Consider the following 27,497-nt stretch of genomic DNA (forward strand, 5'->3'; position numbering starts at 1 on the left):
TTTAAGACTCTGACATTTTACAGTTTTTTCCTTTTCAAACTTGAAAACACAACGTGAGGAAAGTAAGAATAAGGGGACCAGGCTCACAAAGCCTTTCCCCGGGGTGAATTATTGCTTGGGAACAGGAACACTCTCTTTCCACGGTCAGCGCTCGCTGCTGGACGCACATTTTTTGAAATGTCAGTTCTTTAGGGCCACGTATCTAATTTTGTTTCGCTCAGTGTAAGTAAATAGGTCTGACTGTGAGTTTTTGTTCACAGATCCCGGGAGAGTGGTTTGCAGCACAGCAGAGAGACCTCTCACTGCAACCTCCCTCTAACATATTGATCAGGAATGGCTATTGGCGTCAGCCCTCTGAATAAAATGCTTCTCTGCTGAGTTCAATTCCCCACTGGGCAACTGAATAGAGACAAAACCCTTTAGCACTTTCTTTGTGGACTTCTATTTAGCTCGGATCCCGGGTCTAATGACGTCGCCCTCAGGCACAGACGAAGAGAACAAATGGAAATGCCACTTCTGTTGACCACACATTCTCAAATTACTTCATATATACCAGTTGTTCTTCCTGCCACTCTTATGTTTCTGCAGCAAACTGAGAAGAGATCACATTGAGATGATTTATAAAAAAAACCAAGGGCAGGTAAATAGTGTTGTTTTCAGGCGTTTCGCTCAAACTTGTTTGTTGACATCAAAGAGAGGAAGAGGCTTGACATATGCATCTAGATACATTATCCCACTGAAAGCAACAATCCCCTTGACATTTGAAATAACTGGAACATGAAAAAAGACAATGTTTATACAGATTCAGAGTACAGAATGTGCAGCGTTTTGTATCCACATAATAGGAACAAGCATTTCCTTTTCTTTTTTTTGTGACTTCTACTATTGTATGAGGAGGGGAAAGGACCTCTTCATACCTCATTTCCAATTTAGAACACTTAAATACTCTTGTAAAAATGATTGCTTTTATAATGTCTGTCATTGTTTCATATGATTACACATAGGGAATCCATTCAGTGTTTTTTTTTTTAACATCAGAACAGGCACTAACCTTTTGGTCCACCAAATTTTCATCATAGTGATCTGCTTTCCTTCATTTCATCGAGTTTTCCCTGAGCCTCAGAATAACTTTAGGTAGTCGAGTGATTTCCCATATATCATTTATTTATTTAGTAATTTATTTATTTGTGTATTAATCTATGAGCTATGTATTTAATATTAAATAATGCACAGTCCTCTTCATGAGATTTATGATAAACGTAGGGCTTTCTCAGTGGTCCTTTGTTTTCTGTTTGGTTGGAATATAGGGCAGTACAGTTTGGGTGCTCTTGTCAGAGACAGTTTGTGTGCTGCTATTTCGTAACAGTTTTTTGCGGCAGCCGGGGTTTAAGAGACCTTTCCTGGGTAGTGTGTGGGCTCCCATCGTCCCCTTCATTGGCAAGGGAACATAGGAAGGGTCCAGACAGTTATGGAGGAGTGAGTGCTCAGAGGAAGAACGTTTGGGGCCGACTGAGCTCGACAGGAGACTGGGTTCACCTTCGCTATCTGGTGTAGTACAGCCACTCTTGTCCTCCTGTAATTCCTCTTGCTCCTCCTCCTCCTCGTCATCATCACAGCACAATGCGTGGTACAGAATTTTGTCACTGAAGCGCACCCTTTCTCTTGTGCCGGAGTTACGAGAAGTCTTGTGGCTGTGAGTGGAGCTGCTCGCCTCCTCGCTGGATGAGTCTGGAGTAACAATGCGGGGCCCATTGGGGATGGGCAGGCCGCCGTTCATCTGGGAGTAGACCGAGGCAGTGGAGGGGGGCGGGGTGGGGGTCTGCGTCTGGGTGGGGATGGTCCCGCGGCCCATCTCCGTTCGCAGATCTCCTGGTTGCTCACCAGGAATGCGGCAAGCGGCGCCAGCACCCTCCAGGTAGCTGCAGAACTCCCAGCTATCAGAAAGCACATCAGAATTGAGGAAGTCAAGACGGAAGGCCTCTCCCAGTCCTCGCTCACTGCTGGACGTGCTGCTGGCCGTGGCCACCGTCCAGTCATCTGGCTCCTGGTCAAAGTCAAAGTCGGACGTTAGTTTATCGATCTGACCCACCACCTGCAACAGAAAAAGGAGAGCGGGGGAGAAAACACTGATGAGATACTGTGTGTGGAGAAACCATTTCTGAGAGAGATTACATTCAGAACCAGATGCTTATATATATATATATATATATATATATATATATATATATATATATATATATATATATATATATATACATTTATTTTTAGCGACATGGCTCTATTGATGGCACGATTGGTCTGTTTGTCATGCTTTTCAACACTTGGGTCCAGAAATATCAACTTCTGGATGGCTTGCAACATTAGGTACAGACATTTGTTTTGCAGGTGTTATTTACCTTTAATTTTCACATGAAAACACCATAAAAACAGTACAAAGGTCTTTTTGCACCAAAATTGGGGTACTAGTTCTTTAGAGCTGTTTTTCAGTCAGTCAGTCCATGTTTTCCACTATTCAACTGATAAACGGGTGCCAGTTACACAGCAAGATATGCACAAGACGGCAAGCTTTTGATTCATGCAAGATTTAAGATGCCAACACAATCACATGCAAATGTTTTATGAAGAAGGTAATTTTTTAGACCTGAAAGATACACACGAGGTGTTTGCCAATGTAAATATAGCTTTTGTTTGTTTGCAAGAAAACTCCACATGACTCTGTTAATGTTCACAGGGGGTTCATTATAACGTCTACCAAGGGGCTAATGTTTTCGGCTGGGTTTGGATTACAGAGAAACTACTGGCCTGATTTTTATGAACTTTGGTGAAGCATGGGCCAAACAATAACCCATGTCCTTTTTGAGTTTCACTCTCGTCACTTTAGAATACAGGGCATTGTACTGCATTCAGGTAATATTGGAACTTGGAAATTGCTAGTACTGTGTTGTTTGAATGCTCTGGGAAATAAAATACAAGGCTTGTAAGACCCTAGCCACACGGAGACGGTAACGAAAACGAACCAAATTCGATATCAAAAAAGTCTTCCGTCCACACGCAATCGGCACCAGAAACGTGTCCGTCCACACGAGACCGCTGGAGACGCTGTAGTACATATGCCGGGCCTGTAAGTGGCGCTGTACTTCCGCCACAAAATACACCAAAAGCAGCGAAGAAGACTTCACGAGCATGCATGGTTGCCATGGTTGCCCTTCCACCGTTCTCCACGGTGGATTTAGCAGCAGAGGTGGTTAGAGGCAGGGGCCAGGGCTCTGGCTCTTTTTCTCTCTCCCCGAGGCAAGCGTGTGCTCCTGCTGTAAATCTCTCCTGTAGTCCACCAGCAGATGAAAAACACCCACCTCTCCACCTCTTCCAAGGGACGAGGGGACCGTGCGGCAGAGTTTCCGTTAGAATATTTTTTCGCCGGTCAACATGTCCGTTAAAGTTTAAATCTTCCGGACAAAATTATAAAAGTGCCGGTCAAAGTCTCTCTTTTCCTCCCCCTCTCCTGACAGCCCGTCAGTATTTTCGTTATCAGGAAATGATCGTATAGGGCGTAATCACAGAGCCGTTTGGCCCCCCAGAGCGTTGCGTCCGCAGATCTACCCACCTTGGGACCCGTTATCGTTATCTGCGTTTCCCTGTCTGCCTTGATTGGCCGAACCGTCTATATATGATAGAGAACTGTAGCGGATACGACCCGTTTCGTCTCCGTGTGGCTAGGTCATAAGTCTGTTTTAACATTGCAAATTGATGCTGATTAACTAATTAGGATTGAAGAATAAAATCGATATTCAGTAAATGGGACTATCAATGACTTTTGCGAGGTATACGCCCTATAGTGCTATTATAGTCACTCATATGTTGGTACTTTAAAGGTGGGATAGGTAAGTTTGAGAAACCGGCTCGAGATACACTTTTTGTTATATTCCATGGAATGCTCTTAACATCCCGATAGCAATAAATATCTTAAGTGCTTTGACAAAAAATCTGTGGAAGCCGTAGTACTGTAAAAAGCACGACCAATTATTTTCACCGGCCCGGCTAAAATAACTGGATGGCCTACCTGCCTGTCAGCCTTCCATCTGTGCACAAACTTATCTCGTGCCCTCATTGGTCATGTGCGCGTTCGTGTGTGTTGGAGGAGGGGCTCTGTAAGGAAGTGGCAGATTTTTTCTGGTTGTGTATTTTCAAATTCTAGCGCACTCGAGCTGGTTTCTCCAAAATTACCTACCCTACCTTTAAGAAGCATTACAAATTCAAATCTCATACACACTTTGACTTTTACTCTTATTGTATGAAAATAGACTGCCTTTGATGACAAAAGTTAACAAAAGTATGAAAAACGAATACAAAAGTATTAATTATAAATCTCCCTTTAAAATAAATCTCTCTGACAGCTTACTTGTTACGCATTATATCACATTTCCAGATGCTTTACATAGAATATCCATGTCCCCTACGGGCAGTTTAACAAAAGCTCAGATTTAGTCACAGCTGCTGATAGATCTGTGTTTGCATTTAAAGCTTGCCATTACAATACTTTCCATCTATAAATCTTTAATTGTTTGTTAATGGTTTTTAAAATGTTTTTATTTCTGCCAAGGCCTCCTATGGACAGCTGTTTTAAATTAGCTTTATGTTACATCAAGAAAAATGTAAATGGAATAAGTTTGTTGCAGTGAAGATGTGTCAAACAAAATGTGTCAAAGATACTTTTTCAGCCCTAACAGAGAAAATAACTAAAAAATACTTTTAGATTAATGCTGAGAGCCGTATGACCTCAGTACAATGGCTCATTCATATTGCCTTGTACTGCAGCTATCAGGATGAATGAGATGAAGCTACACAGACATATAGCTTTATGGCACAAACACTTAACCCAGTGCTTTTTATGCTCTAACATTGATGTATATTTTAATTCCAGTGCTATTGTAATGTCCAAGTCTAACTAAATACAATCCAAATGTCCCCTGCTGCATGGAAATGTACTCGGTAAAAGCATTTCATTCATGGTTAGTCAAAATTAACCTCAATGCTTCAATCATCAGCAGCCACAGCGGTGAGTGTTTGATGAATAGAAAGCACTTCAGCTGAAATCCCACTGGTTTGCTGACAACACCTAAAAATCAAGCCCTCTATACTTGACATTTTAGCACCTTCAATCAGCATGTTCTGCTCTCAACAGCAATCTATTGTAAAATGCAGACACCCAGTGTTCCTGTGGCTTGTAAATGATACATGTCCCCAAACCATTCAGGAGGCTTGTCATAATAATAATAAAGTTATCGACTTAACGCAAGATTTGGACAGGACCTCGATCATTTGTACGTTATTAACTTTCAGTCTGCAACTCTGGTGTGATTTAAGGGTTCAAGCTAAGTTAATGTTTTTTTATTACTTAAACTTAAAGCTGATAAGTGGTTAGTTTGAACTTTATGCTTATTCATTCCTAACCATGAATAAGCTGGACTGGCATTGTATCTTATTGGCACTTGAATGACTGTCTATACCCCTGTGAATAGAGAGTTTCCGATATAATACAATATTAAAATATTATCATTACTTTCATGTGATAAAATGGTCCTAAAATGACAGTACAAATATTTTGATTATTGCAGTTATTTCACAGTCCAACAACAGTAGTTATCGTGACAGGCCTAGCATTTAGCAATAAAGCCCAGAGAAAAGCAGAGAAAACGTAGCTTTAATCTGAGATTTTTAGAACATAATTATTTTAGTTTTAGCCTCTGTAATTACTTGTTGTGTCGGCTCTTTTCTGGATTAAATGACAGTTGTATCCACAACACACACTATTATATGTTCCTATAATTAAAGTCCTTATTCACTCTCTGTCCAACTTTAAAAGCGGTATTATGAGTTGCAGACTGTAAATGCAAACAAATGTTCACCAAAAGATCAAGTGATCTCCACTGCAAACATGGAAACCGACATCCAGGAGCTTGATGATCTTTTGCAAATATCTCAAGATGATGATTTTAATCTAACAAACAGAAACTCTAAATCCAAACTAAAGAGCACTGACTTATTTTACAGGCGGCACATTTAGGCTGCAGCCACACAAGGACGATAACGGTCCTATCCGCTACAGTTCTCTATCATATAGACGGTTCAGCCACACGAGGCCGACAGGGAAACGCAGATAACGATAATGACAACGATAATGGGTCCCAAGGTGGGTAGATCTGCGGACGAAACGCTCTGGGGGTCCAAACGGTTCCGTGTCTACGCCCTATAACGATCATTTCCTGATAACGATGACGCAATAGCCCCAGTGTTTCGAGCCAGGTCCCGGTATCTCGCAGGACAGTGCGCCCAGCAGGAGCTTCCAGCTAGATTTGATCGATATGGACATAAACGCGAGTGAAGTCTAATCGGACAGGAGAGGAGACACGCAGCTCTGCATGATCACCTGCAGCTCCGCCCGCTGTGATGGAGCGATGAGCGGAACAAAACACACACTTCAAGTTAGATCATCACCCTTAGCTATTTTAATTACCTCTCAAACTACCTAAACTAGTTATAAATATATTTATTTTTACTGTCGGGTCACTCATTACTGGATCAGCCAGCTGCATGAGACCACGGATACTGACGGCTGTCAGGAGAAGGGGGGGGAAAGAGAGGCTCCGTCCTCCGTGTATTATTCTTATATTCTTATATAGAGTCGTTATTCATTTGTTTTAAATGGCATTTATATCTTGCTGCATATTCCTACACGCATGGCATTGGCACATTTGTCAGTGAGCTTCTCTGCAGATCCACCAGTTGTGGCATCGTACAACTCACGAGTACCTGGACCGTGCTTCTCTATTGGCAGACGGCCTGGAGGGAATTGGGCTGTATGAATCCTCTAATCCTTGAATTACTCAAAATGTTTGCTGTGTGATTTGCCGACTTTGTTCTCATGGAGTTGTTAATGTTAAACGTTTCTCAGGAACAGATGGGGCTGAAATCTTGAGTTAGGGACTTCATTTAATCAATGAGTTAAAGGTAGGGTAGGTAAGAATGGAGAAACCAGCTCGAGTGCGCTATCATTTGAAAGTACGCAGCCGGAAAAAATCTGCCCCTTCCTTCAGACTTCCTTACAGAGCCCCTCCTCCAACACACACAAACGCGCACATGACCAATGAGGGCACGAGGGAAGTTTGTGCACGAGATGGAAGGCTGACAGGCAGGTAGGCCATCCAGTTATTTTAGCCGGGCCGGCTCAGATGATTGGTCGTGCTTCTTACAGCGCCACGGCTTCCACAGATGACATTGTATGTATTTATTGTCAAAGCATTTAATGTATTCATTGCTATCGGGATGTTAAGAGCATTCCATGGAATATAATAAGTGTTTCTGAAGTGAATTACCTACCCCACCTTTAAGACATGATCTGTCATATGTATATTACAAGCTTGCAATGACACCAACATATATTATTTGTTTGGTTAGCTGTCAAAAACAGAAAGTCCTTTTTAAATACATTTCTTTAGATGTGTTTTAAGAGAGTTGCATAAACAACATTGTACTGTGACATTTTAAAGGGAATTGTACACATTTTCTGGTTGCTGAACATAACCCAAATGTGGGTGTTGTTTCTCTGCAGTTTTGCATTTGAATGCATTAATTAGGTAAACTTCCACTGCTGGTTAGCCTGACCCATACCTACAGTATGTAGGCTAATTTAGCTTGATAAGCTTCTCAGCTCAAAAGGGTTCTGCCAAATCTTTCTAGGTCACAAAGCAGTACCCCTTGTATGCAGCAACAATGAACACTCTCTACTGTACTTCTAGTCAAATAATGTGTGATGAAGGAGTGAATTGGAGGAGCAGATTGCTTTAGCACAAAGGATGAATGAACACTTCAGGAACCAGTCATTGACTTTCTGCCCAACATATTTCAAATGGATAAACTGATTAGTCAAAAATGGAAAGTAACAGTTTACTTTAATCACTTTACATTGGATCATGTATAGCCCATACACCATTATCAGTATAGGAGGTACCAAATGTTTCATTGAGATTATCCCATGGTATTTGTCATAGTGCAACTATATAGTTACAGGCCATTTAAGAGTAGACAATTAACCAAACATTGCACGAGTAAACATCATTAATCTGGTGCTCATTTCCTATGCAATTACCAGCTCATGTTTACTGCAGCAACTCTTCATGATCCTGTGCACGAGTTTAATCAGCCAGAGTAATTGAAAACACCTGTGTGGGTGGAAAACACACTCTACACGTTTAAACTGACTGATATCCTCACACTGACTGACTGACAGTTTTGTATGATAGCCTTTTTACAATGCCTGGAATGTAGGCCTATTTTTATTTATTAGTCAATACTAAATGATGGCAAAGTACTTTGGATTCCTCCTAGGTTTTCTTCCATTACAATATATAGTATGAGTAGCTTGAAGCTTGGCATAAACCTCTGGAGGTGCGCTGTGTATCCTCCTTTTGGCTTTATGATGCTAACACTCTACAAAGTTTATGGTGCATCGATGGCCCATCCTTGTGACTGAAAATACTCCATTTGCAACACAGTTAAGCAGTAATGTATGGTATAAGGGTGAATATAAGTGCGGGGTGTGAATTTATCTTAAGTCTTTAATTTCTCTCGATACCTCAGCTGACAACTTAACTCACTTTCTTTACTGTAAATGGTGTCTAGTGGAAGCTACTAAAAACTATGAGGATGAATATTACCTTCTATGATTCACATATGTGAGTTTAAAGCACACAAATGATAGCTATACACATTTTTCTTTCAATATTTTAGAATAATTATGATCTTTCTACTGTAGAAGCACGGTAACGGAGTCCTCGCAGAGCAATACGTGGTATTGTTTTTCTTTTTCTTTTCCACTGCACACTATCAGCCGGCAGCCGCGAGTCAACTGTGGTCACTGCACCTGATCAACAGCGAGTTCAGTCATTTCAGAGCTCTCAGAGGTGCTTTGAAAGACAGGCAGCATCAGGCGAGGGTTTATTACTGTACCTCAACACCTGTCTGAGATGATTGGGCTGGGTAATTGAGGGTCAGTGAAAGAGGGCACTTGAAGCCTTTTCTGTGACAGAAAGGTACAGTGATGGAAAAGACAGACAAGGATAATCTTACACTGAGTGATGGTCAGTAATGTAAAAAATCTCAGAAGAGCCTCTTCTCAGGCGGAGTAGTGATTTGGGAAATAGATTCCATACAGTCCACTATCATTACAAGAGTCCTTCTCTGTAATATTCACCACCTCCTGGTATCGTGATTTATTTATTGCCGGTGTGGTAGCTGTTTCTTTTCCCCCAAGTCAGCTCCTGTGCTCTGTAAATGCTTATTGAAAATATACTGGAATACCTGATTCCACTATTAATGTTTAATGTACAGGTTGAGGTCAAAATCAGCAAATGTTGACATTTGTGTGTAAAATTGCCTCTGATGAGGAGGGACATATTACCACATGTTCTAAGCACTCTGTTGATCTTTAAACAGATGTTTAAAAGGAATAGCTTGTTTTGATGTGCATTGATGGCTTTCTGTATGAAAAGACTTCTGTTTGCTGTCTAGTAAACAGATGGAGGTTGCCATCCTTTGCATGTCTTATAGACATAAATTATGTAAAAGTGCATCGTTTTTAATGATCACACTTTAATGTGTATCCCCTCTTACATATTCTAGTATTTATCAGCACATTAAAAACAACTCAAAATATGTTGTTTGTAGCAATGTACATATGTAAAAAATACATCAGGTGTGAGTTACCAAAATAAATGAGACATGACACCCTCACTGGGTTCATTTGAAATGCACGCTGTACGAGGGAATCTTCTGCGCATCGCTTCATTACGCTGTGTTCAAGTGGCCTCTCTCCATCTGTTCCTGCACCACCCGTTCTTCCAGGAGTCATTTTCAGAGAAGACTGAGAAGTTTGCCGTGCTGTTTTTTTTAATTATGCAGCATTCAACGTCTTGCATGGCTTTGCTTATCTTCCTGGGAAAATCTAAAATATGTTTAGTGGAGCCATGCAAACACATCTAAGTGTCATTTCTTTCTCAACATGTCATAATAGATTTCCAGCCCGCCCATGTGCAGCACTTCCAGAGCCTAAAGCGGTTTATGCCAGTTAGGAAGTCTCAGCAATTATCAAAATAGCCTTGCATGCTGGTTTGTAAGTAAAACGTTTGCAAATATTGTTTTAATGCAGTTAGCTCCTGCAGTTTTGCAGTTTCTCCTTACCCCTTGCTTACTTCCCCTCAATCTAATTCCCCTCAAGATTTGAAGAGGGGACCATCTAAGCCACTCACAACGTGGCGATATAGTTTATCGTATCCCCCAGAAGCTAATTTATCATCCCCGACCTACTCTGAGAAAAAATATTTACAGGATTCACTAGAAAAATTGTCCTGTGACTCGTAAACTTGTGCAATCTCTTCCAGACATCGTATTCACCATTGGATGAAACAGCACTCTGGGAGCATTAACAATTTCTCGTTATGTACTTAATATTTCCCAGCAGTATGTGAACAACATGCAAAACGGTGCAAAATCCGAACAGTGCTGTTGGCCCGTTAGCTCAGGGCGGATTTGTGAAGCAGGAAGCTGACTAGCACGCACTGACCACTGCAGATGTTTACGTGTAATCGCAACAAGGTCATGTACAAAGATTGGGATGGATTCAAAGTATTAAGACTTATTTTGTTAATAAATAACCATTTAGATCCTACTAAGCAAATGGATAGCCATACGAGTAATATATTATGCTCAAGTCGTCTAGTTTTAAAAGTGATTTGGATAGTTTATTGCTGCCTTCATAATTAGATTTGTTGTCGACTATCACTTCAATATTGCTTTGCATTTTCTACAGCTGCACCTCAAAGCCCCATTGGTCAAAATGTTTCTGCAGCAATGCCAGCAAGACTAATTCCTGTATGCAAATCACTTACATTGTGTGGTTGTGACTCTAATGCAGTTGACTCTGCAGAGGTCCAGTGGGTCCGTGGGCTGGACACTTTACAGACGAGCCACGGGGACCTGATTTAGGTCAGGCCATCTTGATTGGTGAGATGTGTTGCGTGGTGTTGGCACAGGGATGAAGTGTCCTTTGAAGTGTTCGCTGGAAGCATTTGGTGTAATTATCCTGTCACGAGAGGGGCTATAAGCCTGAGACTTCATTAGGCACATGCCCCCTGCTTTTTCATCTTTTTCTCAAAAAACACTCATCTTTATGAAGGTCTTTAAAGTGCTAAACAACGCTGTGATGAGCGTAGAGCCAATACCTCCTGACAACACACTAATCAAAAGCATCATTACAAACTTCACTGCATAATGGGCCTCATTTATCCCTCTGCCGCTTTAGAAGAGGTGGGCTTCTGCAGTCCTTGAGGTCTGGAAAATCAACCACTTTCTTAGCCAAATTTCAGTCATTAGACTGGGCAGACACATCCACCTGCCGCATGGCACATTTGGAAGGTTTATACTATTATGCTAGAGAGTTTATGGGTTGTACTATCAGTGAGGGAGCAAGGTGCAAACTCTGTCTTCTAGCAACAGGGAGGCAGCAGATGCAGCATGCGTTGGTGCTGGCAGAGCACACTGATCATTTATTGAGGTTCTCCTTCATTGCTTCTATCCGTGTTGAGAGGCCTAGCGCCGGTAATGACCAGAGAAAGATGGTAGTGCCACGCTACGGGGCTCCTCAGTCTGTCTGCTTGCCTGAGATAGTGCTCGGATTAGGCCTGAGCGCTGTCAGGTCGCACTGGTCACACGTGAGGAAAACGAGTTGTGCATGTGAGGCCAGGCCACACTGACCTATTTTAATGACTTAGTAGAGTTTTCTTTAACAACATGGTGTCTTCCTGTAAAAGGCCAGTGAAGGTTTAAAGTGATTATAGTTTGTCAGAGCACTGGAAATGTATGGTTGGAGGGTAAACAAAGTTGACCCATACTGGAATAAGGGGAGAATCTCTCCAACAAAGCTACATTCCAGCAGTATATCTTTGACCCTGATGCTTCACACTAACACTTCGTCTACAGGCCAGCAAGTCTATTCTGACAAAAAAACAGCACAAAAAGTACAGATCCATAGCTACATAGATATCCCAATTTGCTGACTAATAATACTTTATTTTGACTGTAGTTAAAGTAAATTGTTAACATAACAATACCTCAGGTAATTCTTACTACAGCAGCAGAGGCAATTTTAATGTTACTGCACAAAATGCAGAGCCTGTTATGGCACATTTCCACTGCAGCGCGGAGCCCCGTTTAAGAGAGCTGTGACGTCAGCGGCCCGTCTTTGGTTGCGTTTCCACTTGGCCTAGTACCGGCTAGCGGGTCCTAATTCACCGTTTTTCTGGCCCCATAAAATCGTGGTTCTAGGGCCAGGAACAACCAGGCTGAGTCGGGCTGAGTATGCTAAACTAGAGAGAGAATCGCTGGCAAGGGGGCTACAACTACAACAAGATGAACATATTTGACCGTGATTTAATTGTAATACACGTTTCAAAATGTTGCCGAAGTAAAAACATACTGATACCGGTTAGTAAAAACCATGAATTAATGCTTTGACAAGTCTGCAGACAGACGGCAGGTGAAAAACCTTTTAAAATGCGTGTTTTCTAAATGGAGATTGGCTAAGTTAACGCAATATATGCTCCGACCGTCCACACTCACAACAACGGCCTATACAGACATAAATAAACCAGCGACTGTATTCTCCATGACACAGGCAGTCTGTGGTTTGTAGGGCTGTGCAATTAATCGTATTTTAATCGCAATTATGATTTTGGCCTGCCACAATTACGAAAACAACATAATCGAAAAAAACTATTATTTTGCTTTGCTAGGTTGTGACAGCACTGCAACATATTTGATCTAATTAATTTTGGTCTCATTTATTTGTATTTATCATATTTATATATGTTTAGTAGCTTGTGGAAGTGCGCTCCAAAATATTTGATGATCTTGTTTATTGGTATTTATTATTTTGATATTATTTATTTAAATGTATCATTTATTTTATTTATTTTTGTATTGGTTTTTCAGTTGAATTATACGTTCAGGGTAATCAACAGTTAAAAAGATACTGTTCAAATTATTATTTGTATTTGTTTTAAAGTTCAATAAATTGATTTTTTCAAAGTCAATGAATAATCGTATTTAATAATCGTGATATCAATTATTGACCCAAATAATCGTGATTATGATTTTTGCCATAATCGCACAGCCCTAGTGGTTTGTACTTGTTTAACTTTTGTCTAGTTTCTGAACAGATATGAGGAGCTGTGAGCTCTGAGTGCTAACAGCTAACGGCTGATGTTGTTTTTCTGGGGTTCTCTGAAGATCACGTCACGGCTCCGCCTACACTGCGTTACTATAGATACTACCCCAGTTCCTAAACTGTAATGGAAATGCGCCATAAAGTGAGCCAGTCCTAACGAGGCCTAGCCATACCGAGCGAGGCCGTGTAGTGGAAATGCGCCATTAGTATCCGATGCTGTGAATAATAGCTTTTAGGTTCTTGGTGTTCCTGTTTTATTGGATCTATATATGACAGAAAAGCATATCAACTTCAAAGAAAATAAGCTACACTTTGAATTCAGTTTTGTGTTGTCTCAATCATAGCAAATAAACCACTTTTATACATTTTCTAGGAAAAGTCTAATTTAGGCAAAGGTCTATGGTGAAAATAGTGCCAAAATGATGTGTCTTTTGCACATGTTGGCTTACAAGATAGGCTCAAACCAAAACATATTCATACATGGCCTTCTATAAGTCTAATTGAAACAGCAGGCATCCATATACAGTATGTTCTCAACTTCAAATGGTTGTAATACAAAGAACATAAGATATGGAGGGACAGAGAGGCAGGCAGCAAGTGATAGACTGGCTGGCAAAAATTATCTTTCTCATAAGTTAATTTCACTTTTAACTTTTAAGCTTTGTTCCCCCTTTTGTATCTATAAGGAACATTCATATCTCTAAAATATATAGCCTTGATTTGAACCTTACTCAAATAGCATTATCAGTCACACACAGCCCATCAATGCCTTTATAAGTAAGGATGAAGCTGCAAACCCCACATTCAGCAAAAAGGTTTTTGCAGTAGCCCATTCTGTTCGGCCAATAAGACGGAGAGTGCTATTTATGGTTGTGTAAGATCCATGTCCAGTGTTACCATGGGACCAACTATTTTTTTGGAATTAAAAATATTTCCAGACAAATTCTTGATATGCCTATATCACTGTCTCTCTTCTTGGGCAGGAGACGGTGGGATGATATTGCCTAATGACAGTTTCCAGACGGCTGCAATGGGTGTTATTTTACAATTCCAGGGGTGTAAATGGATTTACACACCCCCAAAAATCTTGAATAACACACCAAGGTGGCAAAAAAAAAAACTACCCTGAAGGCTTACACTTTTTTATCAGAGGAGAACATGTTCTCACTGTTTTTCCTACAAGATCTGGCAGTTAGATCTATCGGCTCTGTTTGTGGTGAAGAAAAAAAACAAGATGTGAATATACAGACTGTTGCCGGAGGATCAGATGTGTGGATGTGTAAAATTGGACAACTCTGCCATGCGGCTTAGTGTTAATCACTCAGGTATCCATGACAGCTGCCAGATGGTTTTCAGCTGTTGACAACATTACTGTCACCCATGTCAACAAGTTGCAGTTTTTTGCAATCATCTAGACACACTGTTTATAAGGAAGTAAATTAAGCTTTTTTGTTACAATATGTGTGAATAACATCATGGGTGATTTTTTTATTGCCAGAATTTGTGTTGGGTATCCATAATGTCACTGTCTGTCTGATGCTGCTACCACTATTCCTATGTGAAGCAGGAGGCCTGCAGATCCTGTAGCTGAAAGGTGTTAGCTGCTAGAACACTCTGAATAAAATAGTCCAAAACAACCAGTATTGGGGTTTAAAAAGTATCTCATAATGCACTTTGATCTGCATTACCAATGGTTAGGTTAAGAACAGTTAGGAAGCATGATTCATTTTGTAATCCTAAAGACTGGTCCCTGGTTAATTTATCAATCTATGGTAACGTCAAGTATGGTTAGGTACTACAGTAAACACTCCTTAAGTAAAACAAGCATGTTAGGGCAAACAATCTAAACTATATAGGAGTAATTACTTAATGTAAATACATGGCTATTGCTGACAGAAACCAACCCTATAACTGTTATACATTTTATGAGTAGGATATACAATTAGAGGGACACGGACTAAAACCATAATTTCCATTTTTTGACTGTTGTAAAATATTTTTTTCTCTCGCAAATGTAAGTAACAGAGTTCGACTTAATTAAAGACTTGAAGACACAGGACTTTGTCTGAAATGTGGTCTGAAAGAGGAATACAATCATCCCCACGCTCAACAATTCTGATGGAGCTAGAACAACTTTACACAAACCTTTCAACGGAGAATTATCATTACCCCAATAACATCAATAGGTCAGATTTCTTTTTAAATACATACACAAAGATACACATGCTTTGAAGTTTGCAGTGAACGATGACATGGAATAAACTAATCATTTGGACGTAGCGGTTTGCAATGCAGCAGAAATGCTGACATATACTGTCCATGACTACCCAAACTATTCAGCATACAGACCGCATCTGCAGCTCTGCTTTATATGCAGCAATGTATTACACTGTAATCAATTATGTTTGCATGTCCCTGCTTTTATTCAGACATCAGCCATGAATCTTCCGTGCATGTCTGTTATTTTTTTACAACTGCAATGGTTAAAGTGTGTAGCAGCTGTAGACGTTCACATGCAGAACTCATACACTGATCAAATAAGACATATCAATCAACAACATGCCAAGTGTAAATCCCTCACTAAAATGTAAATGAAGTCTCCGCACCTATACCAATCAGAAAAGCTCAACAACATGCTCTGGACTCAGGTTTTTCTCTTTTAATATTACTCTCTATATTATCATGTTGAAAGTTAATGATGCTAACATAGCTGGCACCTCGAAATATACTAAATATGAAATCATTGATCATCAACCAATTGTCGTTTCTAATAATTGCAACTGCTACAAATTATTAATTGTTGCCTGTTTGTGGCTTTCCATGGTACATACAGCATAGTGCGCTTACACAGTTTATTCACAAGTATAAACAAAGCCTATTTAAGAAGTCAGAATGAACAAGGGTGATATCACATATTTACCATAATATTCTGTCACTGTCACCTGAGTGAGAATATTATATTAAAAAAAAGATTTCTGACGCATTTAATACCATTTAATACCAATTAAAGCAAGTAACTACCAAGACTGGCTACAATTCATAAAAAAACTAATCTAGGTTTAAGACATCGAGGTACAATGATTTGATCAAAAGACTTATAACTGGACTTTCCACCATAATTCACACCTGCTATGTTCTGGTATTCATTCCAATTGACTGTAATTGTCTTTTTCAGCTCTGCAGCACCTGTACAATGTTTCATTGGGTTAAAACGTGGGGTTAGTTTTCATTGCTGCTCATTGTTGTCGGGCCACGGCTTTGGATGAAATGTCCGGGCTGTGATACAGGGCATGCAATCAATATGCCACTGGCATTTCTAGGTTTCCTTGGCCTGCAGCGCTTATCTTAATGGGAGTGTGCCCCCATTTTCTTTTATTGTATGAACCCATATATCATTACCCAACAAATACAGACGGATCTACCCTGCTGAAGTAAACACATTGAGGCTCAGAGAAAAAAACTACAAAAAAATAGTTTTTGCAATTTCTTTTTACTTTAACCTTCTCTTTGCTGCTCATGGTAATAGTAGAAGACTTCAGAAATGTATCCAGCTATTCAATTTTTGCTAAATTTTCTTTTAATTGGCTGTGGATTTCCGACAAATGTTTTCCCAGTGTTTGCAGTCAAGTGTTGTTACCCATGAAACACGTCGTGTCAGTAGACAATGATGTACTGTGTGTTAGTGCTTGACATACAGGCATCAACATATGTGTATGGACCAAAATTGTCATAGTCCCTCATAATCTTGATATGATACACACTTGGGGCATTTCCCACTGAAGGATAATGGCCATGGAGAGATGCATCTGTTCAAGGTTGCATAGTACATTGTGGTTTTCATGAAACTGATATGGTTTTCAACAAGACAAACATTTCTTGCAAGCGCATCAACTCCATGTTTTATGGATGACGCTGACCTGCTATCTTAATGTCATGGAAAACCCTGAGTTTCTGATATTCCCTTTTTAATGATGTTGTGCTCACAAGCCTATACTTGCAGTTATGTAACAGGAGTGAAACCTGGCCTGGTTAACTACTGTTATCGGCCAATGCGCACTTCCAGGATATGATGGTCAGTGTTTTTTCTTAGATGTCTTTTCACACACCGTTGTTGCACTAAGTATTACTTGTGGCCACTCTGTTAGCTTGAACAGGTCTTTGCTGACCTCTCATCAACAAATCAGTTTCACCCTCAGGCCTGTGACTATGACTCACTGTCTGGAGGAGTGAGCTGTTTAAAATAAGTCTGGTTTATATAATGGTGAAGGATATGCTATAATGGAGTCTCTTCTACTGTGAGGTATTATCCCAAGGCATTATTGACTGTTTAAGCTGCAATCCACTTTTAAACAAATACAAAAAAAACTGATATTGCCTCGTGAAGACGCACGTATTTCAGTAAATATAAACAGTACATCTGTGATGCTAGAAAAAAATTATAAAATGATCCTATGATTTAATCCATATATTTTATCTTTAGTCTGTTTCTCCCGAGCTACAGACGGGAGAGCAAAAGAGCTCTAAGTAGTGAAGACTTCAAGAGATTAAAAAAACCTGTAGCTGGCCTATTAAAAATAATTGGAGATTGAATTTGTGTACGCGTAAAATGTTTGTTTGAGCTTTTACACCCAAATGAGCTTTATCTGGTGTTGTGCTAGCAGTTATGAGCCAGAAAATGTGCCCATATCTCCGTGAAATCACCCTGGCTTCTGTTACAGCGTTCACAATGTCGTACTCGCACTCACTCAGTGGAGCACATCAAGGATTGCTCTCTTGATGACATAAAGAGGTTCTTGACTTCTATTTTTCTCATAATAGAATTGTTCATGTGCACATTAGGGCCGTCCCCAAAATCATGAGGTTTAGAGACATGCATTGATTCGACTCCCTTGCCCACTTAGTGTCAGTTCAGCGCACAAGCAACATTCAATTCCTAAATAACCTACCTGAGTCTCATTTCTTACAGTACCTAAAAGACCCAGGCTTTAAAGCCGTTTTATATACATTTACATTTACTTCCACGCAGAAGTAAAGGTTTGTGTCCTGGTCATATAGTTAAGTCATAACATCTTAATGCTTAGTAACTACAGACGGCAGTAGATTAGGTTGTAGCAGCATCTGGCTCAAAAGTAGTTAAGTCTTCTTCATCGACAGTCAGCACTGGAGCTGATAGTGCTGCGGTCCAGCCTCACGCCTTTATCCTTTTCTACTGCTATCAAAGTTTGTTTTGTGCTTCGGTCATCTCGAGACTCAGTTTGTAAAGTTTACAGCCTGCAATGGTGGTCCTGTATACAACGACACAGCTAAAAAGTGAAGTCATTCAACCGACAAAATGTGCATCAATTCAGAGTGTTCTCGACTGATTACATGGATCATAGACTTTTAGGAGACTTACATTATGAAACTATGCTCTACAATGTCAGCGCAATAAGACAAAGTGTTGTTTTTAATGCATTAAGAGAACATTATCCAATCCTCTAAATCCCACTAATCCATGGAAACTATTTTAGGTTACATCCAGGTAACTAAAGGCATAATGAGTAGCATTTCCTACAAAAACCGAACAATGTGTTATCTAGTTTGACGCTATAATAACCAATCAGATTGAATCTCTGGTTGGTTTTCACTTGCTGATGCATGGGGGCGTGTCATTCTGGTGTAATTAAGCCACGGGAGAAGGGATCAACTTTGAATGTTGTCTTTACAAACCACAACCAAGCAAATCATCCTGCCTTAAATGTTGGGTGTGTTGCAGTTTGCTAACTGATCATTCTTAATGCGGGAAATAACGAATGTGCAGTTTTATCTATCTTCAGGAATAATCGGATTTTGCAAGTAAATATGACATATACTGTTAAGGGAAGTAAAAGCAAAGATCTTGAGTGACGGCATGCTCCCCCCCCTTTCCCAGTACCCACTACATTGCTGAAGTAGGCCACAGATATTGACATGAATGGGTCTCTTACCTATTTTCTCTCAAAACAATTTGTCATTGCTTCCAGGGTTCTGCCATTTCTATCTGTGACAATCTGTAGGGCGGTCGCCTCAGAGAGTGACAAAAGCTGTCACAGTGCGTCACTTTCACTCTCTCTCTAGCAAGCGACGGGACATCTTTGAGTCTGCAGCACCTTTATCAGATATGGCAGTTCCTAAAGCTCTGCCTATAACAGCAGGCAGGTTGGAGGAGAGGAGACGGCGACTTTACAGAGACCTATTTGCAAACAAAATCACTGGGAGACATTCCCCACAAGGCACCATCTGGCTGCCACACATACCTGCCCGCATCACTCCCTCACCATCACCGGCTTCTCTATTTATAGACTGCTCTCCTGTCCACACATTGCATCTTGTAAAACAGCAAGCAAAATGTAGCAAACTGAAGAATCTCCTTCAGGCAATCAATCATCAGGGTGACAGATGTCAACACAACTCTCCGTAATGTGTGGATAACATCATCCTAACAGTCTGCCGTCGCTAACAATAGAAATGAACAATCATCCGCCTCCTTGCCAGACCTTGCGGAGATAGCGAGGACAGCAATGACCTTCTTTGTCATTATCTGAACTCTTTGCCTACTTTAGCTTGCCTGTGTTAGAATAAGTAATGGGATGAGCTTTGAAATACAATGAAGCAACCCCAATGTGAGGTAGAAATGTACTGCGGTGACAGGTGGGAGCAGGTGGTGAGGGTACTGGCCTTGATCTAATCTGTGTGTATTGCGGGTTGGAACAAGAGTAGTTGTTAGATGATGGAAACACGTCAGCTATCAATCATCATCAGACTTATCAATTATGTAATTAGTGCCTCCTCTCTGAGGGGTGTATGCAGAATTCTGATTGTTGGTATTAGGTTATTGAAAAAGTATTCCTTCGTGGGAGAATTACATTGAGACCCTCACACAGAATATGCAAGCTAGTCAGGCATTTTCAGAATTTTGATAATGTCCACAGTGACTATATTTTGAATGCTATAAAAACCGCCTACAGCAATGAACTACTTTGATTGCAGTGCTAAAATATCACATGTAATTAAACTTAAGCAAGCAGGGAGGAAAATACTGCCTCACTAATGGCTGTTTTTCTCTGCATCCCAACACAAGTTATCTCGCATTTATTTGTGCATTTAACATATTCTCATTATATTCATGCTCCAAGGTTTTATCCTTTTGAAGCACGAGTAAACTTTTGTAAAATTCTGCAGTAAAATACAGCCTTTGAATGTGAAACAAGCCATCACAATCCAGATGTGCTGGCAAGGCTCCCCATTAAGAAGCTGCAACAGCTTTTCTCTGTCTCTCCTCTTTTTTTTGGATGGATTTCATCAGTCATCTTGGAGCGAGAACACATAGTCAATGCGCATGGATCAACTCCTATAATTACATATTGAAATATAACTCATAAGCTTAAAAACATATTGATTACTTGCCTGAAATATGCAGAGAATACATATATGATCCCCTCAGAGCAATACCGCAGCACATTTTTCTTCCAACCATTCTGTTGATTTGCATTTGAGTGTGTGTGTTCTTGATAATTATAGGTTGCAGGGGTGGCAGGGAAACATGTTGGTGTGTGGAGAAAAACGACCTCACTTACACAAGTCCTTCCGGCAAGAGGAGCTTGGTAAACAAACTTCACCAAAGTGCTATTGAACTAGAGCAGTCTGCAAGTGCACTATTGACATGTTTCTACTACTTTCTAGATTAATTTCTAATAGTTATGTGTGCATAATGGTTGTGAATGTACAGACAAAGGCTAACCAGTATGCATCAATCATAAAAAAACGACCATGTTATCTAATTTCATGAGGATTTAACTAAAGCCCATTGTCCATTGTCTGCCCAGTGACAAGGAAATACGTGCAAGTCTATAATAGATCAATCTAGATAGACCCAGAATATATTCCATTCGAGCATGCATCATCCACCTATCAGATTTCCTCCCGTCTGCTCCATTCTGCTCTGCCGTCTTGTTAGAAGAAGCATAACACAGCGGGGTTCTCTACCTGCATTCTCCAGAAACATTAAAAGGACCAATTACCACAGACAAATAAGCAATGTACGGTGAAAGTGAAGGACAGGAGAGGCAATTTTCCATACTTCTCGCCTCTCACTTCATCTCTTGTTTTCTCACTTTAAATTGCCAGTCCATAAACAGTGGGCCCATTGTACTTCGCTGTTGACACAAATTGGGAGGGCTGAAGAATGGAGATGTATTGTCCCATGTAAAGCATATTCATCTGTTCAAAATAGTTTGGCATTTATAGCGAAGGGAAAGTGTGAAGTCAGGCGCAGAATGTAATTAGCAGGTAGAGGTATGCTACGGACGCCGCATCGAGCCATCTGTGAGCAGCATTTGTGAGGATTTGTCTGACTGAGCTTCCTTGTCTTCACTTTGCGTTTCTCCGTGACCCTCTTCCCTAAATCCCCCACCTCCAATACCTATTGTAGCGCCTATTTGCAAGTCTGCGTGACGCAATAACCGGTGTTCACCAAGGCATCTAATGGCGCAAGCTGCTTGCTTTTAACACACCAATTCAAGGTTCTTGGAAACATTCAAAAAGGGGCCACATTAATAATGCATGCCTCTGTGTCTATGCATAAATGTGGTGGCAACCTACAAGTACAAGTCCTTAGTTGGACACTGTTTAGACACCTTTCAGGGTTTCTCCCTCTCTCTCTGTGGCAGCCAAGCTTTGATTGATGACAACAAAAGGGGTGGTGAAATCTGAGGGCTGGATGGAGAGATAACTGACTGGCTGAGAATGACTCAGTCTGTAGCAGAGAGTCAGTCTGCGGCAGCCCGGAGGAAGAGAGTGAGACAGGAGTGCAAGAGCGCGAGGGAGCGGGCAAGGTATCAGGGGGTAAATGAGGCCTTGCAGTTTGGTAGTGAACATAGCTTCATCATCCTCGGCTCATGTTTGGGAGGCAAACATGACTGGGCTAATGTCGCTTTATTTGAAACGAGAAACATCACAGTCAGTGATGTGGCCAAACACACAGTGGGGGCCCCGCCAACAGCATTCTATCTAATCAATTGACCGTGACGGGAGGACAGAAAACACACACACACAACGTGCATTTACGCAAGCACACACACCCACAATACAAACAAATATTCCGTTTAAGCACACACACTCCCATACACACAGCCATCTTGTATCTTCTGGCAGAGACTCATACACCCACGCAAACACATGCATCAATCACTAGCTCTTTTTTTCACTCCAAAATAAAAAACACACTGTCATACACACGTAACAGATACATATACAGCAAATCATTCTGTCTGCCAGGTTGGCTTTTGTTGCTTTGATCCTGATGGAAAACACTGATCATTGTGATAGCAGCTTGAAGGGGTTAACCTCAGGGTTAGAGAGTTGTATTAACAGGCCCACAATACGCCTTGAAATGGGTAGAGCAGCTCTGACTGCATCTCTGACATCATCGGACATATTCCCTCTCGTGTGACCTTGGCTTTTATGTGGTGAATCCTACACGGATGCAAAAAACGTGATCAGGTCAGTCACGGCAGAGAAAAAAGCTCCCCCTCCCCCTTTTGTATCCGTCATTTGTGCTTCATCTTTTTTGTCACAAGGTGAAGGCTGCCAATGATGTCACAGAGGCAGCGAATGCACTGTGGACACTGGCATCGGGGGCTTTGGCGTGCGCTCCCTCTTGAAATAGCCCCAGATCTAATCTGCAGACAGCAGCAGAGTTCTGACAGATCCTGCCTCGGTGCCTCCTCCCACTAGGTGACACATTCTTTATTTATTTTTCCTCTCCTTCGCTCTGGTATTCACTCCGTGGAGCACAGACCCCTCAAGCTATTGTCAGTTCCGTTCTCCTTCCATGTCTGAAAAACCAAATGGATTTACGGAGTTTACTGTCAACCCCTCCCTTTTTCTAGGATCATGAATGTGACAGTCTTCCATTTCCACTCTTTTATTTCGACGCTATCCAATCCTTTATGAAGACTTGGATGTCCTTCTTAGTACGGGGCACTGTCGCTGTGGCACCAGCTTTACTTTGTCAAAGCATGACTTTCACATGACGTCATAATGTCTTGACCTGTGTTCTAGCGCAATACGTTTATAAGATCGTCAGAGCAGTCATCATGACCATCATTACTGTTTCAAAGACTTCCAGCAAATCCGAAAAGTTTGAACCGTTTGAACCTTCATTGCTCTTCCACTAAGACAGAGAGGAAAATGGAGAACCTACTCTGGAATAGACTGCCCTAAAACAAAAAACGACTAAATCAAAGGCTCCCAAAAGTCAGGTGACAATATTGAAAGAGTGAAAAAGGCTAGGTAGGGAAATGAATGGGTTAACAAAACACCAGATGGTCTTTTTGTAACATTCACAACATTTAAATTATTTAAACCAAATCGTGGACTTTCCCTGGCCAAGTTGTTCGTGTCCCTTAACCACACCTCTTCTGTTTTTAACACTTTTTAAGGTTGTCATCGTACCAATTGGGTTGCCATATGAGTCGACACTTATGTGTTGTTCTGGTTGGAAGTCATTTTATAGTTTTATTTAGAGGACTTTATTTAGGTGCTTGACACCAATCTACAGTAGAAGTTCCTTCAAGATCCGAGTACTTAAAACTGCCGTTAACATAGTTGCCTGATATCACAAGCACAAATAAACATTTCTAATTTGAGATGGTAAATACATGGTGTAAAATGTATATCTCTTAACTTATTCAGCTTTTTAAAACATCTGTTTGGTAAACTTAATCTGCAGCCCCTCAGTTGTAGGGCCAACAAAGCAAATAATTGTCATACAGATCAGCTCCAATGTGAAGATCGTGAACGCTTTCGGATCCATTTAATCCTTTTTACTTTGGGTGACAAAGCTATTATCATGTCAGAGCAATGAGTTATTTGCCTCACATCTTCAAACTTATGAACTGTCTTGATACATTATCAGCTTTAGTAATAGTGCTCCTGAGATTCATTGAATCACCATTGGCTCTCGAACACTGAACTTAAGTCTTTTAATCTAAACATAAGTTCTATCTATATAATGATAAATGAGTGCAACTAAAAGACGCTCTGACTCAAGCAAAGAGATAATGATACATCTTATTATAAGATTTGACCAAATGATAGTGTATGGTCAGGCGCTCATGAGCATAACTGAATTTTGAATCCTGTGGTAAAGTGCTTTATGATGCAGTTATTTTATTCTGTAGGTTTCAGAACAAATGAAATGGCCTTGTAGACAATGACAATACGAAAACTATAACCAACCTCAGGACACTCTGGCTCTGTGCCGTAGCCCAAATGATTTGTATCTTACCCCAACAACAATGGCTATCATGATAAAAACAAGGCTACATCCCTTCTGAAACGTATCAGTAACACCTCAGATGTCATCTCAACGTTTTTAATTATATTTCTTAGTATGTCACGTTTTTATAATCCATTAACAAGGCTAGACATCCATTAATAATTCCTGTCAGGTTTCACCTCGTGACTTAAGTATTTAGGCACAAGTTGGCTCTGCACTGCAATACTTCAAAGCCATGGGATAATCCTAAGGCAGTACTTTCATCATACGTTGGCTTGCATAGCCATTTCAATGTACATACCATGCATACCCCCCCCTCTCCACACCATGCTGACAAGCCTGGAAATGAGCTCATATGTAATGCTGCACCACGTCTGTGCTCTGCATCCAGTTTTCTTTAAGAGGCAGCAGCTGTGCGGACTTAGCTGGGATCAAAAAGGTGAAAACAAGAAATCTCGTTTTACTTCATGCAATAGAGTGATGACATGGCGAAATCCATCTCTAATCGAGATCGTCTCTAGACCCTCCTCACTCCATGCACAATTAATTTGATACAAGCTAGAAGCGTAAATCCTAGATGATTATGCTGTGTTCACGACAACAGCGATGAATATTTTCATCTTCTCAAGACACAAGAACAGCAGGAGAAAGGGAAATTAGTTTTGTTATATTATGTAGACGCCGGCGCATTCTGCAGCATCGACAGGATACTTCAATTGCGGTGTATGTTGTGGATGGGTGGGTCAAGGTTATGAAAGTAAAACGAATACGATGAAACGTAATTTTTTCCGCAAAAAAAAGATATTACATTTTAACGACGGCAGGTGTTATTTCTGTGGATAGTTGTGTTTCTGTTGAGCAGTGAACCTGTGAGGCGAGACATGGTAATGATCAAAATGTAAATGTAATCATAGCAAATCCCCCCCCACCCACACCCAGAACACGAGCACAATTAAAAGTGCAGTCGTTCAAGCTGGAAGGTGGCCAGCTGTACTGGGTTAATAGATGGGTTTGGCCAGACGTCTGCGAGGTGACCGCTAGCTGGCAGCCGGCTGGATAAGGTTGCAGATTGTAAGTGGACATGTACTTTGCTTCCCTCTGTGTGCAGTTGTCACCAGAGATGATGAAGCACCCTGAATCTTCCTCCTTCTCCGACTTTAGCACCTCTTCTTGCCTTTATCCTAACCTTTCCTAACCCTTTCTTTCTCTCTCCAATGCCGACGCAAATGTAGCGCTGACACGTGGGTACCGTCTCGCTGGCCCCCTTGACTTTATACCCCAGAGTGAAGTGTCTCTATTGACTCAGGGGAGTTCAAGGACCAGGAGAGCATGATGAAAAGAAAGATGGAAATGAGAGGGAAGAGACAGCAGACTTTGCCCTTTGATAACCTGTGCCACAAAAGAATGACCCCACACAAACTGTGCTTACTTTGCACTTCACTGTTGGAATTTTACACTTGCATGCCCTAAAACTGGATCCATCTAGTAATCAAATCAGGCAGAGGCTCTGACCTGCAATGACCTGGAGTGGCATGGTCAAATATGTACATAGCTCTAAATGTTCACCCAGTGTGATTCGGCTATGTCTTATTTCAGTGCTGCTCTGCTTAGTGGTTTCGTTTGGCATGTGCTCTCAGTTGGTGTGTTCGATCAGCTACAAATGTTACTCCAGCTTTTCCTGTAATCTTTGGAGTCGAGCCGTGTTATTGATGTTAAACAGAAATTGGTCTGAAATGAGCATTAAAAGTCTACTGGACATGCTCCAGTAGCCAGTAAAGCTTCCCATTCAAGCACTTAAGGGAGCATGAATTATCCATGTGTTGCTCTCTGTGTACCCAAAAATGGGTGCATACTTTATTTGATTGACATGTGTTTTTACAAACTGCTACCATCAGATCACAAATAACACGTCTATTTTCTGATATCGTAAAAAGTTTGTTCCCATCAGCCATGTTTATAGATATTTTTATAAAAAGCTCCCCATATTCTGAAACACGATTTATTGAAAAATACACAAAATGCAGATTTTCCATTTGCAACTCAGTCTTGAATTATGTATGTGAATACTGTACCTACTCAATAATTGATATAGTCAAACAAATGACTGATTGGGCCTCAAATGTATTCACTCTTTAATGCAAAATGGGAGGAAATCGGAGCATGTGAGCAGGGCAAGAAATGATAGGTAGTGTTTGCAGAGCCTGTGATAGATCCCATCAAAAGGCACATGAAATATTCATTTAATGGGTCACACTTTATTTGGATAGTCCGGTGGTGAAAATCGGCATCCCATTAAGGGACTTTAATGTGTCACTAAATTGCCTAGGGTGTTTCAAATGCTGCTCATAATTGTGTGAGAAGTAGTCAATATATCTCTGGGCTACAGTTAAACTTATGGCTCGGGTTACTTCAGTAGTACACTGTCCCGAAAGCTTTAATGCAGTAGAAAAGGAGGAGGAATACAGGAGTGGAGTCTCTGGCAGCTCTCTCTTTGGCTTCACACTGGCCTGATTAATATTCTATCTGCAGCGTAGGACACTGGTCTAAATTTAACCAATAACAAATAAGGAACTGGACTCGTCTTTCCAATTCTGAGAGAACAGAAATCTGAACTGCTCCTATTCCTACTGGAGGACCAATGTTTGTGTGTTTTCTTGCCTTTGGCCACAGTTCTGGCTCTTGAGCAAAAGTCCTGGGTCTGGGCTTGATTGGTTGCTTCTCATCACTGCTGGGAGGTTGCTTTAGGCCGGTACTTAAACCAGCGCAGCCCTAGATACTGTATTCCTGGGATCCAGCTCAGAAATCATCAGTAATCCTAGCTCTCTAAAGTAGCATGGCATTGGAGAGCAATTTTAATCAGCCGTTTGAATAAGCATGATAACCAACCTGTATGTCAACAGCTGTCATGTGCATATATTA

The 27,497-nt window shown here is 40.8% G+C and overlaps 1 protein-coding gene across 3 annotated transcripts in view; it reads right to left on the reverse strand.

Annotated features, from left to right (window-relative positions):
• Window positions 1–780: 780 nt before the first annotated feature.
• insyn1 (inhibitory synaptic factor 1) overlaps window positions 781–27,497 on the reverse strand; it is a 47,626-nt gene continuing 20,909 nt past the window's right edge. For all 3 annotated transcript variants that reach the window (XM_034116168.1, XM_034116165.1, XM_034116166.1), the window contains exon 3: window positions 781–2,092. In XM_034116168.1, coding sequence (XP_033972059.1) covers window positions 1,271–2,092 — 822 coding nt within the window. In that variant the 3' untranslated portion in view covers window positions 781–1,270. The remainder of the gene's footprint in view (window positions 2,093–27,497) is intronic.

This window comes from Trematomus bernacchii, unplaced genomic scaffold, assembly GCF_902827165.1.
Source record: "Trematomus bernacchii unplaced genomic scaffold, fTreBer1.1, whole genome shotgun sequence".
In the NCBI taxonomy this organism is placed as follows: domain Eukaryota; kingdom Metazoa; phylum Chordata; class Actinopteri; order Perciformes; family Nototheniidae; genus Trematomus; species Trematomus bernacchii.